The sequence below is a fragment of the Arvicanthis niloticus genome, chromosome 17 (genome assembly GCF_011762505.2).
Source record: "Arvicanthis niloticus isolate mArvNil1 chromosome 17, mArvNil1.pat.X, whole genome shotgun sequence".
NCBI classification, from domain to species: Eukaryota; Metazoa; Chordata; class Mammalia; order Rodentia; family Muridae; genus Arvicanthis; species Arvicanthis niloticus.
The window spans coordinates 18,496,105-18,511,439 of NC_047674.1; the positions used below are offsets into that span (position 1 = coordinate 18,496,105).

At 45.8% G+C, this 15,335-nt stretch overlaps 1 protein-coding gene across 2 annotated transcripts in view; it reads left to right on the forward strand.

Moving 5' to 3' along the window:
* The window catches only part of Pde6d (phosphodiesterase 6D), a 38,618-nt gene extending 25,923 nt beyond the window's left edge, over positions 1 to 12,695 (forward strand). Inside the window, exons 2-5 of one of the 2 annotated variants that reach the window (XM_034521301.2) lie at positions 7,872 to 7,960; positions 8,833 to 8,958; positions 9,804 to 9,909; positions 12,128 to 12,695. In XM_034521301.2, coding sequence (XP_034377192.1) covers positions 7,872 to 7,960; positions 8,833 to 8,958; positions 9,804 to 9,909; positions 12,128 to 12,209 — 403 coding nt within the window. In that variant the 3' untranslated portion in view covers positions 12,210 to 12,695. The other variant, XM_034521302.2, reaches the window with a different exon arrangement.
* Positions 12,696 to 15,335: the final 2,640 nt, after the last annotated feature.

Below are 15,335 nucleotides of genomic sequence, written 5' to 3' on the forward strand. Positions count from 1 at the left end.
CATCCTGTGGTGCTGGCATCTCCAAAATCCTGGGGTCTTCTGCTGCATCTGGGCTGCACTTTCACCAGTAGCCTCTCCTGGGCTGTCTTCATGGCCATGATTCAAGTTCTCTGCATGACCCCTTCAATCCTGGGGTTTCAACTGCTTCTAAGGCTGCACCAGTGGCCTCTCGGAATGCCAAGCATCAGGAGCTCTCCATGACCCCTTCAGACCTTCCAAACCAGTCCCATTCTTACACATTACTAAGTTCAGCTGCCAGCACAAGGTTCAACAGCACAGCTTTTGTGTGTTGATCCCGAGGCAGCAATTCCCAGAGTTCACCTGAGTGATGCTGGCTTCAATCACAGCTAATTCCTCAGCACCAGCTGACCAGCATCAGTTGTCCCAGTAAAGCAAAGGTTTCACCTCAGTGGTGCTGGTCTCTGTTGATCACAGCTGATTCTTCGGTTTCCATTAGCCAGAATCTAGCAAATGGCCTGTTAAGTGTCTCTAAGAGACTCTCAAACTGCCCTCTGAAAGTTTACAAGCCAGCCCTTGTTTTCATTTCTCTCAACATTTTTTCTTCCAAGCTCCTACAGAACGGCCCACTGAGTTCTTCAATACTCAGTAACTTTTCTAACTCAACTTTCCAAAGTCTTCCATAATCCTCCCAAAAACAGCATGGTCAGATCTGTCACAACAATAGCTCATAATCCTGGCACTAATTTCTGGTTTCCGATTACTATTGCTGTGAGGAAGCATCATAACCAGAAGCAACTTGGGAAGGTAAGATTTAGCTTATACTTCCACATCACACACAGTTCGTCATTGAGAGAAGGCAGAGCAGGGCAAGGACCTGGAGGCAGGAGCTGATAGAGAAGCCACGAAGAGGTGCTGCTTACTGGCTTGCTCTTATGGCTTCAGCCTTTCTTATACAACCCAGGACCACTGCCCAGGGTTGCCCCACCCACAATGGGCTGCACCCTCCCACATCAATCACTAATTAAATAAATATCCTACGGCCCTATAGAGGCAACTTCTCAGTTGAGGTTCTTCCTCTCAGATGCCTCTAGCTTGTTGAAGTTGACATAAAACTAGCCAGCACAGAGGCAATTACACTGACAAGTGAGCTGCATCACCAGTCCTGTTTTCTGAAACATCTATAGAAAACAGACCAACCTTGAATTTGATATGTAGCCCAGGCTGGCCCTAAACAACCCTGCCTCAACCTCCCAAATACTGGGATTAGAGGCAAGCACCACCACACCTGGCTCAGAATAATACTTCTTACTAGGGCATAATTGGGCCACCAAGATGGCTCGGTGGGTAAAGGCACTTGCTATCAAGCCTGACCAGAATTCAATCCCCAGTAAACCACATTGTAGAACAAAAGAACCAACTTCCATGAGTCGTCATTGGATTCCACATGAGTACCCACACACATATACAAATCAAATAAATGTAATTTAAATGTTTTAAAGAAAGCATGCATTTTAGACGTTATGACCTAGGAGCTGGAGAGAGATAGCTCAGCAGTTAGGGCACATACTGATCTTGCAGAGAATTTGAGTTCAGTTCCTAGCACGCATATCAGGCAACTAACAGCCATCTACAACTTTGGCTCTGGGGCATCCTATGCTCTCTTCTGGCCTCTTCTGCTTGCATGTGGTGCTCACATAGGCACACACACACAAAATGTTTGTCTGTTTGTTGAAATATGGGGCTAGAACGATGGCTCGTCAGTTAAGAACATTTGCTACTTTTGCAGAAAAGCCAGGTTTGACAGCTTCTAACCATCTCCAGTTCCAGGAGGATCTGAATATTCGTTCATGGGAATCAGCATGAGCCTACAAACACTCAGGTGTGCATGTGCGAACACACACAAAATAAATAAATAAATAAATTGATAGGGTTGGAACAGGTAAGGTGGCTCAGTGAGTAAAGGCACTTGCTGCCAAAACTGATGACCTGAGTCCAGTCCAGTTCCTAGGACTCGCATGTCAGGAGGGGGAGAACTAAAGCTCCTCCCATCAGTTGTCCTCTGTCACACGCAGCATAACACTCACACATAAACGCACAGGATAAACAAATATACTGAGAAAGCTTTTAGAAGTGTATGTGTGTGTGTGTTCATATACATGCATGTTAGAGAACAATTTTGAGTTCCCTGGGCCAATGTAGTAAGACAAAACTGGTACCCAATGACATGACACGCACACCCACACATAAAAATGAAAAAAAAAAAAAGCAGTTAAGATGTACTGGGAATATTTTGTACATTCAGGCTACTATAATGAAGTACCATAGATAGGGTGTCTTATACACAACAGAAGTGTTTTGTGTTCTGGAAGCCAGAGATTTGAGGCAGTACCAGAATAGTTGATTTCTTCTGGACTTCTGGATTTCTCCTCAGTTTGGGTCTTCACATGGTGGAAGGACAGGGACAGTTCTCTGAGGTCCCTTTATAAGGATCAAAACCCACTCATGGGTGCTTCACTCTCATGACCTAATCATCTAACACTGTCATATTAGGAGTCAAAGTTTTAACCTTTGAATTTGATGGGGGTACAGTCCACTGCAAGAAATAGAGATGGGATGGAGAGACGTCTCGGGTTTAAGAGTACTGGCTGCTCTTCCAGAGGACCCAGGTTCTGTTCCCAGAACCCACGTAGAGGTTCACAGCTGTCTGTAACTCCAGTTCCAAGGGATTCATCCCAAAATGCCTGTGGGTGGTTGCAAGAAGATATTTGAAGCTCTTATAACTTATTTCCTTCATTCACGTCTTTCAAAGAAACGGACCTGGTGGTATGCACTCCTCTAATCAGGGGTTCTCAACCTCCCTAAAGCTGCAACCCTTTAATACAGTTCCTCCTGTTGTCGTGACCCCAACCATACAGTTATTTTCATTGTTATTTCATAACTGTCATTTTGCTACTGTTACAGATGGTAATGTAAATATCTGTTATGCAGGATATCTGATATGTGAAAGGGTCATTCAACCCCCAGAGGGGTCGAGACAGAAGCACTGCACTAACTGGTTTCTTCCAGTCCGTAAGTTTCCTCTGTGCTTGGCTACCTTCCTCCACTGCTGCCTTCTGTATTTCACTTCTGGCTCCAGCTCCAGTATGAGTTCATCTAATTCTTTTATTTGTTTATTTATTTACTTATTTGCTTATGAGTGTTGTTTCTGCAAGTATGTGTGTGCACCACATGTCCAAGTGCCTGTGGAGGCCAGAGTGCTTTAGATCACCTGAACTGAAGTTACAGATGCTGTGAGCTGCCATGTGAGCTCTGGAGCCCAGGCCCTCAGCAAAAGCAGGAGTTCTACACACACACAAGCAGGAGTTCTACACACACACACACACACACACACACACACACACACACACACACGCACATCCATAAAACCTTCCTTTTGCGCTAAGAGCCTCCCATTCTTTCATGTTATTTGCTTTTTTTATCTTTCTGGAAGCTCAATACTCTGCAAGCTTTGATTTTGCTCTGAAGCTTATTATTTTATCCTGAAACTTACTTTGTTGTTTTTAGTGTGTGTGTGCATTCGTGGGGGGGGGGGGTGCATGCGTGTGTGTGTGTGTGTGTGTGTGTGTGTGTGTATTGGGGCATGGGGGTAGGCATGTGACTACCGCAGCTTACATGTGACAGTCAGAGGACAACTCATGGAAGTAGCTTCTCTCTTTCCACCGTTTGGGTACCAGGGATGGATTGTCAGGTTTTGTGGCAAGCACCTCCACCAACCCTGAGGCTTATTTTTAAAGCTGTTGATACTTGTGATGTGAGGGCATTTTACTCGGTCTGCTCCCTAATTCTGGAGCAAGAGCACCAAGTGCGCTCTCCTCCAGGGGAGGCTCCTCTGTTCATCCTCCTCACAGGCACACAAGGGAGATGACCTGGCTGACCCAGAGCCTGGTGTTTATAAATAGTGTCCAGCACCCCCTCCTTTAAAGCCTGCCGGCCTAATCCTCACTCTGGATTGGAATTGACTTGACCTTTGAGCCTCAAACCTCAGGTCACTGTTTCCTCTGGAAATCCTGCTTAACAAAAAGCTGCAAAAGCAAAAATTTGGTTTTGGTTTTGGTTTGGTTTTGGTTTTGGTTTTGGTTTTGGGTTTTGGTTTTGGTTTTGGTTTTGGTGGTTTTGGTTTTGGTTTTGGTTTTGGTTTTGGTTTGGTTTTTTGAGACAAGGCCTCACAGTCAGTCGTGCTTCAGCCTCCCCCATGCTAGGATTGCAGGCCTGTCAGTCAGTTGTTTGTTGGGGTAGTTCCATCCCCGTCTGTCTGTCTGACCCTCTTCCCAGTTCCTCCCTTAATTCTTAGAATGAACCCAGGACGTGGAGAAGCTAGCCCACCACTGAGCCCCAGCCTCGCCTGTCACTTGTAAAGAAAGCTACAGAACCTGAAGGAGCCTTAGTCACTTCCACTCCACCACCCTCTGATGAACCCTCTTGTATTTGTCTGCTTTCATGTCGTTTATAGTAGATAAAATCTGACAAGTCCCTATCACTGTGGAAGGGAACACTTGATCTACACACTGGCAGTTTTCAGATTAGGGTACATTAAAGAACTGGAAGTTGTTGAGATAACCAAGACACTTTTTTTTTTAATGTCTTTGAGTGTTTGCCTTCGTGTATGTATGTACACAGTGTGTGTGCAGTGCGTGTGGAGGCCAGAAAAGGGTGCCAGATTCCCTGGGACTGGAGCTACAGACAGTTGTGAGCCACCTGTATGACCAGGTCTGTGACAGTCAGTGCTGTCTTGTGACCTCTCTGCACCTGCATGCGTATGCACAGGCCCACACAAAATGACAAAACACACATACCTAATTAAAAACAAGGGGTTGGGGAGCTAGCTCAGGTTAGGAGCATAGGCCGCCTCAGGCAGCTCACAACCACCGTTAGCTCTAGCCCCAGCAGAGACACCTCAGGCTCCCATGGATACCCACACATACACATAGTTTTATTTCTTGGCATTATAATATGATTACACTATTCCCCTCTGGTTCTTCCAAATCCTCCATGTACTTTCCCTTTCCAACTTGCTCTCTTTCAGCTCATGACCTCTTTGTTTCTTAGTTGTTGTGAGATACACATAGCTTTAAAATAATAGAAATCTTTTGCATCCCAGAGTTTTCTTGCTGACCATGGCCAGGAACACTTTCTCATCCAGATGCAGCTTGAGCTGAGACTATTTCTTTAAGGCTTTTTCCAGCTGTAGCTTTTTGCTAAGAATGCCCTGGCTGCCTGTGAGTCAGGACTTGTAGAGACAATTGCATTTGTATTTGGTCTTGTCTTTTAACTTACAGACAGTCTGGTGTGTACGTTGCTGCAGTGGGCACATGGGACACTACTATGAAGTATTGAGAGGCCTTTGCAGAGTAGGCCAAGCAAGGACAATGTCTTCTTGAAATCTGGAGCTTAAGGTATCTGGGCCAAATCTGAGCTCAGAGTCGGTTGACAGGGCAACAGTGTCAGCTGTTCCCCATCTAAGGTGAAGAAGCTTTCTCACATATGCAAGGATAGGTAGGCAGATTTTTAGTAACTAAAATCGTGTGCTATGACCTAAGTAGAAGTTTATATGTGGAAGTTGCATAGTTGTGGAGTTTCACTTAGCATGTGAAAAGCCCTGGATTCTATCCCCAGAACAGTAGATTAGTTAATTAATTTCAAGTGTAGAGGGGCTGCAGAGATGGCTCAGTGGTTAAGAGCACTGACTGCTCTTCCAGAGGTCCTGAGTTCAAATCCCAGCAACCACATGGTGGCTCACAACCATCCATCTGTAATGAGATTGGATGCCCTCTTTTGGTGTGTCTGAAGACAGCTACAGTGTACTAAATAAATAAATAAATCAAAGAGAGAAAGAAAGAAAAAATAAATGTAGAGCAGAGGAAGTGAAGCAAATAGGTAAAGAAGAACTCAGTGGCCCAGAGCGTGGTCAGGCCGTGGTCAGGCACTTTGGAGAACTGGTTGGGACTCATGTACCCAGAGGAAAAGGGCATGCATAACCCTGGCTCCTGGCCTAATTACTCAAAAAACCTAGCCTGCCAGACAGGCCAAGCTTATCTTGTATATCTTCTGTGTAACAGCAAAATGTAGACCTTCTCTGGGTGAAAGCTGTGATGTACAGCAGCCATGCTGTGCAGGGGCCTCAGCTGACCTCAAGCCAAACAGTGGAAGAGTGTGGCAAAGATCGGCCCAAAGGTAGAGGGCCAGGGCCTGCACCAGAGGCCACGCAGCAGGAACGGGCAAGTTGGTACGTCTGTGCAAGCTCACAGAAAGCTCTGCCTCAGATGCTTGTGCAGTGCCACTTTCAGGACCCACTAAGGTCTCTAGTGTCCAAGCCAAGGCCTGTACTTGCCTCAGCTGTGTGGGAGAAGAGAGCTCCATACACCCTAGCTTCTGAGGGGCAACACAGCCCGTACCTCTCAGAGGAGAGTGTGGTTACAGGTCTGTACTACCATATCTGGCTTCTTTTTTTTTTTTTTTTTTTTTTTTTTTTTTTTTTTTTTTTTTTTTTTTTTTTTTTTTTTTTTGCTTGTTTTTCGAGACAGGGTTTCTCCGTGTAGTCCTGGCTGTACTGGAACTCACTCTGTAGACCAGGCTGGCCTCGAACTCAGAAATCTGCCTGCCTCTGCCTCCCAAGTGCTGGAATTAAAGGCGTGCGCCACCACTGCCCGGCTATTAGAAGCCATTTTTTACTAAAAGAGATATTTAGTTGATTATCCCATAAATTGTAGCAGCCATAAACCACAAAAAAATCAACTAGAATATAGAAAATCTGTTATATAGAACATCTAGTGTTTGTGTTATAGCATGTCTTTCTCATTTTTAAAGATTGCTTATGTATGTGTTACTTACGTTGCGTGTGTGTCTGTGTGTGTGTACACACATGGCTTCGGGCACCCACGGGGACCAGAAGAGGGCATTAGATCATCTGGAGCTGAAGATATTGGCAGTTGTGAGCCACCCCATGTGGGTTCTGTAAACTCTGGACCTCTCACAAAAGTAACAACACTTAACCACTGAGCCATCTCTCTGGTGATATTTGCATCTTGATCTGTAGTCTGTTTTTTCTCTTAGTTGTTTTGGTTCTTTTTCACAGTAAATGTCTTGATTTCTGATGATTCTCGGCTGACTGGGTTGTGTGTGTGTGTGCCTGTGTGTCTCTCTGTGTATGTACATATGCCACAGTACGTTTGTGGAGGTCAGAGAGGTCAGAGGACACCTACTGAGCACCTGTTCTGCACTTCCACTGTGAGAGTCAGAGGTCAGACTCAGATTGTCAGGCTCCTGCAGTAAGCATGTTTACCTCCTGAACCATCTTGCTGGTCTTTGCTATCACCTCACACTAAAAGGCTCTGGGAGAGCTGCAGTGGTGAGTGAGGCTCATGGGCCTTTGTATAGCTCAGTCCTTTGGCAACACCCTGATGTCTGACCTGCTGTATTTTACCATTTTTGGCTAGAGATTCCTTTGACACATTTAGATTTTTTTCACTATTTTTTTCTTCTAGCCCTTGCTACCAGTTCTAGTTGCTATCTTTGAGTTCTTTCCTTTCTCCCAGTGCTGGGGTTTGAAGAAGGGCCTTGAAACTGCTAAGCAAGCGCTCTACCACTGAGCTGCATCCCAGTCCGTGTCTGATGTTACGTAACATGACGTAGATAAGAATCTCTGGGGTGGCCTCTGCCTCCTCCTCTGTGTGTCTTTTGGACTCTCCTACATATACTTAGCTGCTTTCATGGCACTGAGCTGTTTAACAGACTCGCTTCAAAATAAACAAGAGTTGATAGGAGCAGAGTTGAGAAAACCCCCCCCTCCCCCCCGCCCTACACAGTCAGGATTGCTCTCAGAGCCTCAGTTTTCCTTAATCATACTCGATCAGAAATTGGATGAACCTTCGGGATGCCGAAACAGGGAAGATACTCTGGCAAGGAACAGAAGACCTGTCTGTGCCTGGTGTGGAACATGAAGGTACTTTGCAGCCCCTTGAGTGTACAAACTATGCCCAATGCCAGAACACAGCCTGGCATCAAGGAGCTAAGTAAGCACGCATCTCCTAGACAGGTGAGCCCTGCAGGTAACTGAGAGAACACTTCTTGTTCCATTTTTTGTTTCCTTCTCTCACTCTCCAAATCCACCTTAGCACTGGACCATCCCCAGATCTGGATGTGATGGCATATTTCTCTAATCCCAGCACTTTGCAGGTTGAGACAGGAAAGATCAGGTGTTCAAGGACAGCCTCAGCTATATAGTTAATTTAAAGCCAATCTGGACCACATGAAACCTTGTCTCAAAATAAGAAAGAAAAAGGAAGTTAGAAGATTTCAACTTTAAAAAAATAAAATAAATAAATAAACAAATAGAAGATTTCAACTTTTTCCAGAAGAAAATTTTCATTTTTATCTTTCTGGAGGAAAAAAGGAAAGGTAAATGATTTCAGGGAATCAGAACATAAAGAAGGCACTGACAGCCTGCATAGAGGGAGGATGTTCACAGCCTGAGCAGTGGGGTGAGGCCTGTGGAGACACCGGATCTGGTGTTCCTTGACAACAAGTCACGTGTGTTGACCAATTAGATCCCTCTGCCTTCAGCTGGAACGTAGTGCAGTTACCAAGGCATTTAATGAAAGCTAATTATCGAAACAAATTCTCTAAGGCAGCCAAAGGAACTCCCAGGATCCTGAAGTATTCATGGTTCTCATTTAGAGAGGTACCAACCAATCTCTCTCTCTCTCTCTCTCTCTCTCTTTCTCTCTCTTTCTATCTCTCTCTCTTTCTCTCTCCTCTCTCTCTCTCTTTTTTTCTCTCCTCTCTCTCCTGTCTCCTCTCTCCTCTCTCTCTCAGCCCGTGTGCCCAAGAAAATCCTCAAGTGCAAGGCAGTGTCTCGAGAACTGAACTTTTCTTCGGCAGAGCAAATGGAAAAATTCCGCCTGGAACAAAAAGTTTACTTCAAAGGACAATGCCTAGAAGGTATTCCACTCCACGAGCTCCTGGAGTCTGAGTGCAGGAGGGTGGGACAGCAGGCAGGGCAGTGCTCTGAGAACACTGACCTTAGAATAATAGACTCTACATTCTACAACACTGGGGAACCCCAGTGAAAACAAACCAAAACAAGGCTGGACACAAAAGGGGCTTTGAGCCCTCTGACACGGGAAGCTTGGGTGCCTGTGCCTGTGCCTGTGCCCCAGCCTGATGTGCGGTTACAATGTGATCTTGGAAGAAGCAGTTAGGATGAAGTGTAGTATAGGGCTGTATCTACACATCATAAGCTCTTACTGGTACGGACTCTGAATTGAGTTCTCAAAATGTAAGAGAGCATGTAGGCACTGGAGAGCGACCTACCCCTGTTTTACTGCAGAGCTTACTACTCCCAAGAGAATACTGCTTCTAATGTGTCCTCCTCTCCGATCCTTGTCTATTAGACCCCATAAGGAAAAATCCTGTGTGCCCTGGGTGTAGTTGTGCACACCTTTAAACACAGCACTCAGAAGGTAGAGGCAGGTGGATCTCTGTGAGTTTGAGGCCAGCCTGGTCTATAAGTAAGTTCCAGGACAGCCAGGGCTACACAGAGAAAACCCTTGTCTTGAAAAACCAAAACAGAAAAAAGAAAAGAGAAGAAAGCAGCCTGTGGCACAAATCAGTAGTCTGTGAATGTCCCTGTGTCCTTCTGTGTGCCTTTGGTTTAGGAGGTACCCGATGGGTTTCTTTCATAGTTCTGGGTAGGAAGAGCCCACTGGAAAGTAGAGGGACACAGCCTGTGGTTCCCCTATGCCCACAAGTAGCGCCGGCTCACTGGCTTTTCCTTCTTCCTTCAGAGTGGTTCTTCGAGTTTGGCTTTGTGATCCCTAACTCCACAAACACCTGGCAGTCCTTGATAGAAGCGGCGCCCGAATCCCAGATGATGCCCGCCAGCGTCCTAACGTGAGTGAGGGCCCAGGAGATCTCAAGTATATTCCAGAATAGGCATTCAGGCAGGTGAGACTCCAGCTCCTACTCTAAGGCAGAGAACCAGAAAGAACGAAGAGTGAGAGAGTACCCAGCAGTGTGTCAAGGTTACTGACTTCTGTCCTGTGAAAAATTACAGGTTCAAAAAATAAACATCAAATCTAGCAACTTTCTCCCATGCCTCCGCACGTTGTCTGGACCCCCTTAACACATCTGCCAAAGTGCTTCATCTTAGAGGATAATATCAGACATAGTTCTTCAGAGACTGGCCTGTAATTTAATAGCTGCGGTTTATATAGTTTGTTTGTTTGTTTGTTTGTTTGTTTGTCAGAAACTGCCAAGGGTTGGCAGGATGTCTCAGCACAGCCCTGCTGGCCTGAGTTCCATCCCTGGAACCAAGCTAGGAGAGAATGGTCTCTGAAAGTTGTCCTTTGACCTCTACACATGTGCCGTGCGTGGCACACACTTCACGCTCCTGCACTAACACATCACACACAGATACACAGTAATAATAATAAAATTTAAATTAAAAAACATTGTCAGTAACTGCCACTTAACCTTTTTCTCTTGAGATAAGATAAAGTCTTTCAAATATTTCAGTAGACCTGAGGTTGTATCTCAGTGATAGAGAGCTTACTTAACCCAGGTGAATTCTATGACTTTCACTGCCAAAAGAAGGTCTCAGTATTAGGGTTGGCTAAAAAGTTAAGACCCACATAGAATTGTGAACACTAGTTCATCTGGCAGGAGACCCTCCCTGAAAGCCACACCAAATGGATAGAAGAGCTACAGAGGAGCTGGAGAGATGGCTCTCCAGTTAAGAGTACTGGATGCTCTTCCAGAGGACCCAAGTTTGATTCCCAGCATTCCCAAGGCAATTCTCAACTCTCTGTAGCTCCAGTTCATGGGACCTGAAACCCTCCTCTGGCCTCCACAGGCACCAGGCACCTGTGTGTTGCACAGATTTACATACAGGCAAAACATTCATATACATATGATATTTTTTTATTTTTAATTTTTTTGAGACAAGATCTCTATGTAGTCCTGGCTATCCTGGAACTCCCTCGGTAGACCAGGCTGGCCTCAAACTCAAAGAGATCTACCTGCCTCTGCCTCCCAAGTGCTGGCATGTTCTACCACACCCAGTCTTAAAATAATCAATTTTTAAAATAAAATATTTTTAATCCCTCAAAGGGATTTGATATTTGATATAATATTCCATTTTATAAATAGGAACAGTGCCATTTATAGCTCAGTGGGAGTGTTCTTGCCTGGCATGCACAAGGTCCTAAGCTCATTTTCTGGCATAGCCAGATGAGGAAAAAGAAAACAGAATGGGCCACCAAGATAACCATCTAACCAGAAAAGTAAAATCTGTTCTCACTGGGCAGGTGCCTCATTAAAGGCTCTTTGGTTACAAGCAACAGAATCAAATCCTGGAAAATAGAACTGAGTTAGACCAAGGAGAGACCTGGGCAGCTTGGAAGAGACAAGGGCAAGAATCCATTAAGTCTTCAGGACAGGCCACACCCTAGCAGTCTGCTTTACTCAGTATTGTAGAAAGAGCTGCCTTCCTGAGGTCAGCCCAGGATCTGCAGCCATCCATTAGGATTCAAGCCAGAGGTGTCCATGAGCTCTGTGTGCAGAGCTCTCTGCAAAGACATCAGTGTGCCAAGGCGAACGGCATGCTCTTATTTCTGACTTTTTCAATTGAGGAGAACAGACTAGTCAGGTGAGTTTAACACTGCAGTGCTCTAACCCATATAGACAACACTTTAATTGTATTTGCCTTGCTGTGTTTCTGTTTTGAGACAGGGTCTGACTTTGCAGCCCTGGCTGGCCTGAAACTCACCAGGTTGACCTGGAATCACAGAGATCCACCTGCCTCTTCCTCTCTAGTGCTGGCACTAAAGGTATGCACCACTATGCCTGGCTTTGTTCTCCTTTTGAGACAGAACCTTACTACATAGCCCAGAGTAACCTTGAACTCAGACCCTCATGCCTTGGCCTTGTGGATACTGGGGTTATGGGTGTACAGCCCCACAGCTGGCTCTGAACAAGAACTGTAATGGCTCATGCTGAGACTCTGTGTGTCCACTGCCCAGCCCAGAGCACCCAAATGGACACCATCTATGGACGGGGCACCTTGGCCTGTGGCACTCACTCTCTTTACCCTCTTGGCTCTCTCCCACAGGGGCAACGTCATCATAGAGACAAAGTTCTTTGACGACGATCTTCTTGTCAGCACATCCAAAGTGAGGCTTTTCTACGTTTGAGAGAACTTGTGTGCACTTCCAAGAATTTGGACCGGGGGCAGGAGGAAGCTGTACTTGTTCCTCTGCACATCTGACTTTGATACTACAGCTGACTCCTTCAACACAGAACCTACCTGTGCACCCGGAAACCAGCTCTGACTAGGCGGCCAGTTGGCTTTTCTCCCCAGACCTCCATCTTCACTGACAAGACTTAACCCCACCCAGCCAAGGGCAGGATGAGCCTCAACTCCTTCCTGGCGCAAACATGGGAACAAACCCATACCAGGAGCCACGCTGCGCCTGTCACCTGCCCTGCCTCCTCCTTGGGCCCTACAGGCTTTCTTTGGCCTCCAGTTTTGAAGAAAATTTACCTTTCTGACCCATTTAGGTTTTTCCTACCACTTCTATTTCATACATTCTCATACCTTTAACTTGTAAAATAGACTATGATATTATTATTACGTAATGTAATTAAAGCATTAAAATATTCCTACAGTCTTTAGCATGCCACTGCGTCCATCTCTCCTTTTTGTCTACACTGTGAATCTGTCTTCATGAAGGAAGATATTTATCTGTCACGCCATAGGATAACAGCTATGGTTCCCTCCAGAAACAGACTGATAGCTTTCATTCCCAAACACCTCCACTGCTGCTTCTGGACATCAGAAGAGAGCACAGTCCTGCAGTGCTCCTTGATCTGTCTGACACAGAAAACCACAAGGAGTGCTTTGAGAGGGGCTCACCTCTGGGTCACAGAGTCAGTTCACTGTCCTTCACAAAATAACAGCAATTTCAAGTTATCTAGCAACCAAAGTGGTAGACCTGGCCCTTTGGTATAGCCTGGCCTCCCAGGTTTCCACCTTCCTTCCGAGTCGGTTGCGTGTCCCTCCCTGACCAAGTCTCTGGGTAAGAAGATACATTCTGAGTATCCCAGCACCAATTTTCTGTGAAGTTTTTCTTTGTCATATTATCTTGGGAAGTAGTGTGTTTTGTTTTCTTCCTTTTAGGCAAGGTGTGGTGTGGCCCAGGCTGGCCTCAAGCTGGCTGTAGCTTCAAGGGTGACCTTGAACTTCTGGTCCTATCTCTACCTTCTCAGTACTTGAATTACAGGTGTGTGATACTTTCAGGGTACTGGGGTCCAAATCCAGGGCTTTGTGTGTTCTAGAGAAGCACTGTATCAACCAAGCTACAGCCCTACCTTAGAAAACTCCTTAATACTCAGAACTAAATTAGAAAAACCAGAGTGAGGGGCTAGGAACATAGCTGGGTGTGGTGGCACACGCCTGTAATCCCAACACTCCAGAGGGGGAGATGGAAAGGCTAGCTCCAGCTACAGACTGCCCAGGTCATGAGACCTGCTCTCTCTCTCACACACTGGAACACACAAAGGTGGAGGAAAAAATGAAACTGGATGAAGGTTTCCTTTTGTCTTCTTGAAACCATATCTCTTCTTGGTGTAGATTATCTTCTGTTTTCCTGAACCGTATGGGCTCCCCAGAATTCTTTGAGGCATTGTTCACCAGTGCTGGACACATGGTAGTGGAGAAAGCATCACTTGGAAAATGTTTCCCCAGGGCAGGCATGATGGCTTACCTAGCACCTGGGAAGTGAAGGCAGGAAGATCACTTCAGGGTCATCCTCAGCTACATAGCCAATTTGAGGCCAGCCTGGGCTACATGAGACACGGACTCAAAAGAAAATGCCTCTCCCTTCTCTCATCAAGGCAAACATTCAGATTGAATTTTTTTTTCTTTTTTGCTAGCTTCTCTGAGAAAAACAGAAAAAGAATTATCTTTCTGCCGTTCTTTGAAGCCACCCGTCTCTGGGAAATACTGTTTCATGTGTTCAAGAAACAATGATCCTAGCCAGGCAGTGGTGGCGCACGCCTGTAATCCCAGCACTTGGGAGACAGAGGCAGGTGGATTTCTGAGTTCGAGGCCAGCCTGGTCTACAGAGTGAGTTCCAGGACAGCCAGGGCTACACAGAGAAACCCTGTCTCGGAAAAAAAGAAAAAAAAAAAAAAAAAAAAAGAAAGAAAGAAAGAAAGAAAAGAAACAGTGATCCTGAAACAGCAATTGGAGACACTGAGCCATGCCGTGAGTTTTGAGTCAACAGAGGATAGCAGGATGCTGCAGGGTTGGGGGAGAAGAGAGAGCACAGACCATGAATGAACATAGGCAAAGGGGGAGATAGAACTGCAGGGACCCCCTAGTCAGTCATCATCCTAAGACTCATTTTAATTGTTAATTACTTGTGTGGGTTTCTGCACTCAAGTACAAATGACCAAAGAGGCCAGAGGTGTCAGAGTGGCCTGGAACTAGAGTTACAGGCCTGATGTTGGACCTGGGATTGAACCTCAGATCCTTTTCAATAGCACTTCTAACCCAGGAAGCCATCTCTCCAGCCCCCGGGTCAGCTTTTATAGGATAAGTTCAGTCTGGGGTGTGAATTGATACCTAGTAACCTGAAGGCCTGAGTACTTTCTAGATACTCTGAAACCTCTGGAAGTGTATTGGAAGAAACATGTAGACAAAGCCAGGCATAGTGTGTGACCATTGGTTTTCAAAAATTCTTAGGTACTTGCTCAGGTCCCCAGAGATTCTGATTCCAGAAGTATGAGGCCTTGCACACAGGAGCACCTCAGGCCGGGGCTATGCTCAGTGATAGACTCCAAGGCTTTCGATACCAAAGAAAACACTCTGGGGGACCCATGTCCACAGTCTACAGGCTACTTTGGGCCATGCTAATGCAGCCATTGCGAACTGCTAGAGACACAAATGTAATAAAGACAGCCCCCGGGGGGGGGGGGGGCTGGAGAGATGGCTCAGTGGTTAAGAACACTGACTGTTCTTCCAAAGGTCCTGAGTTCAATTCCCAGCAACCACATGGTGGCTCATAACCATCTGCAAAGTGATCTGATGCCCTCTTCTGGTGTGTCTGAAGACAACTACCAAAAAAAAAAAAAAAAAAAAAAACCAGCCCCGGGCAAACCCAGGTCTCTGAGCAGAGGCAGACACACTTCTGTTCTGTGCAAACTGAAGGGAAGAATTAGCTTGGATCACTGAGGAGAAGAGGGAATCCCAGTTCACACAGCCTTGGGCAGATTTGGGTGACAGAACTGATTTTCTTTGGAGAAAATTTGGCACA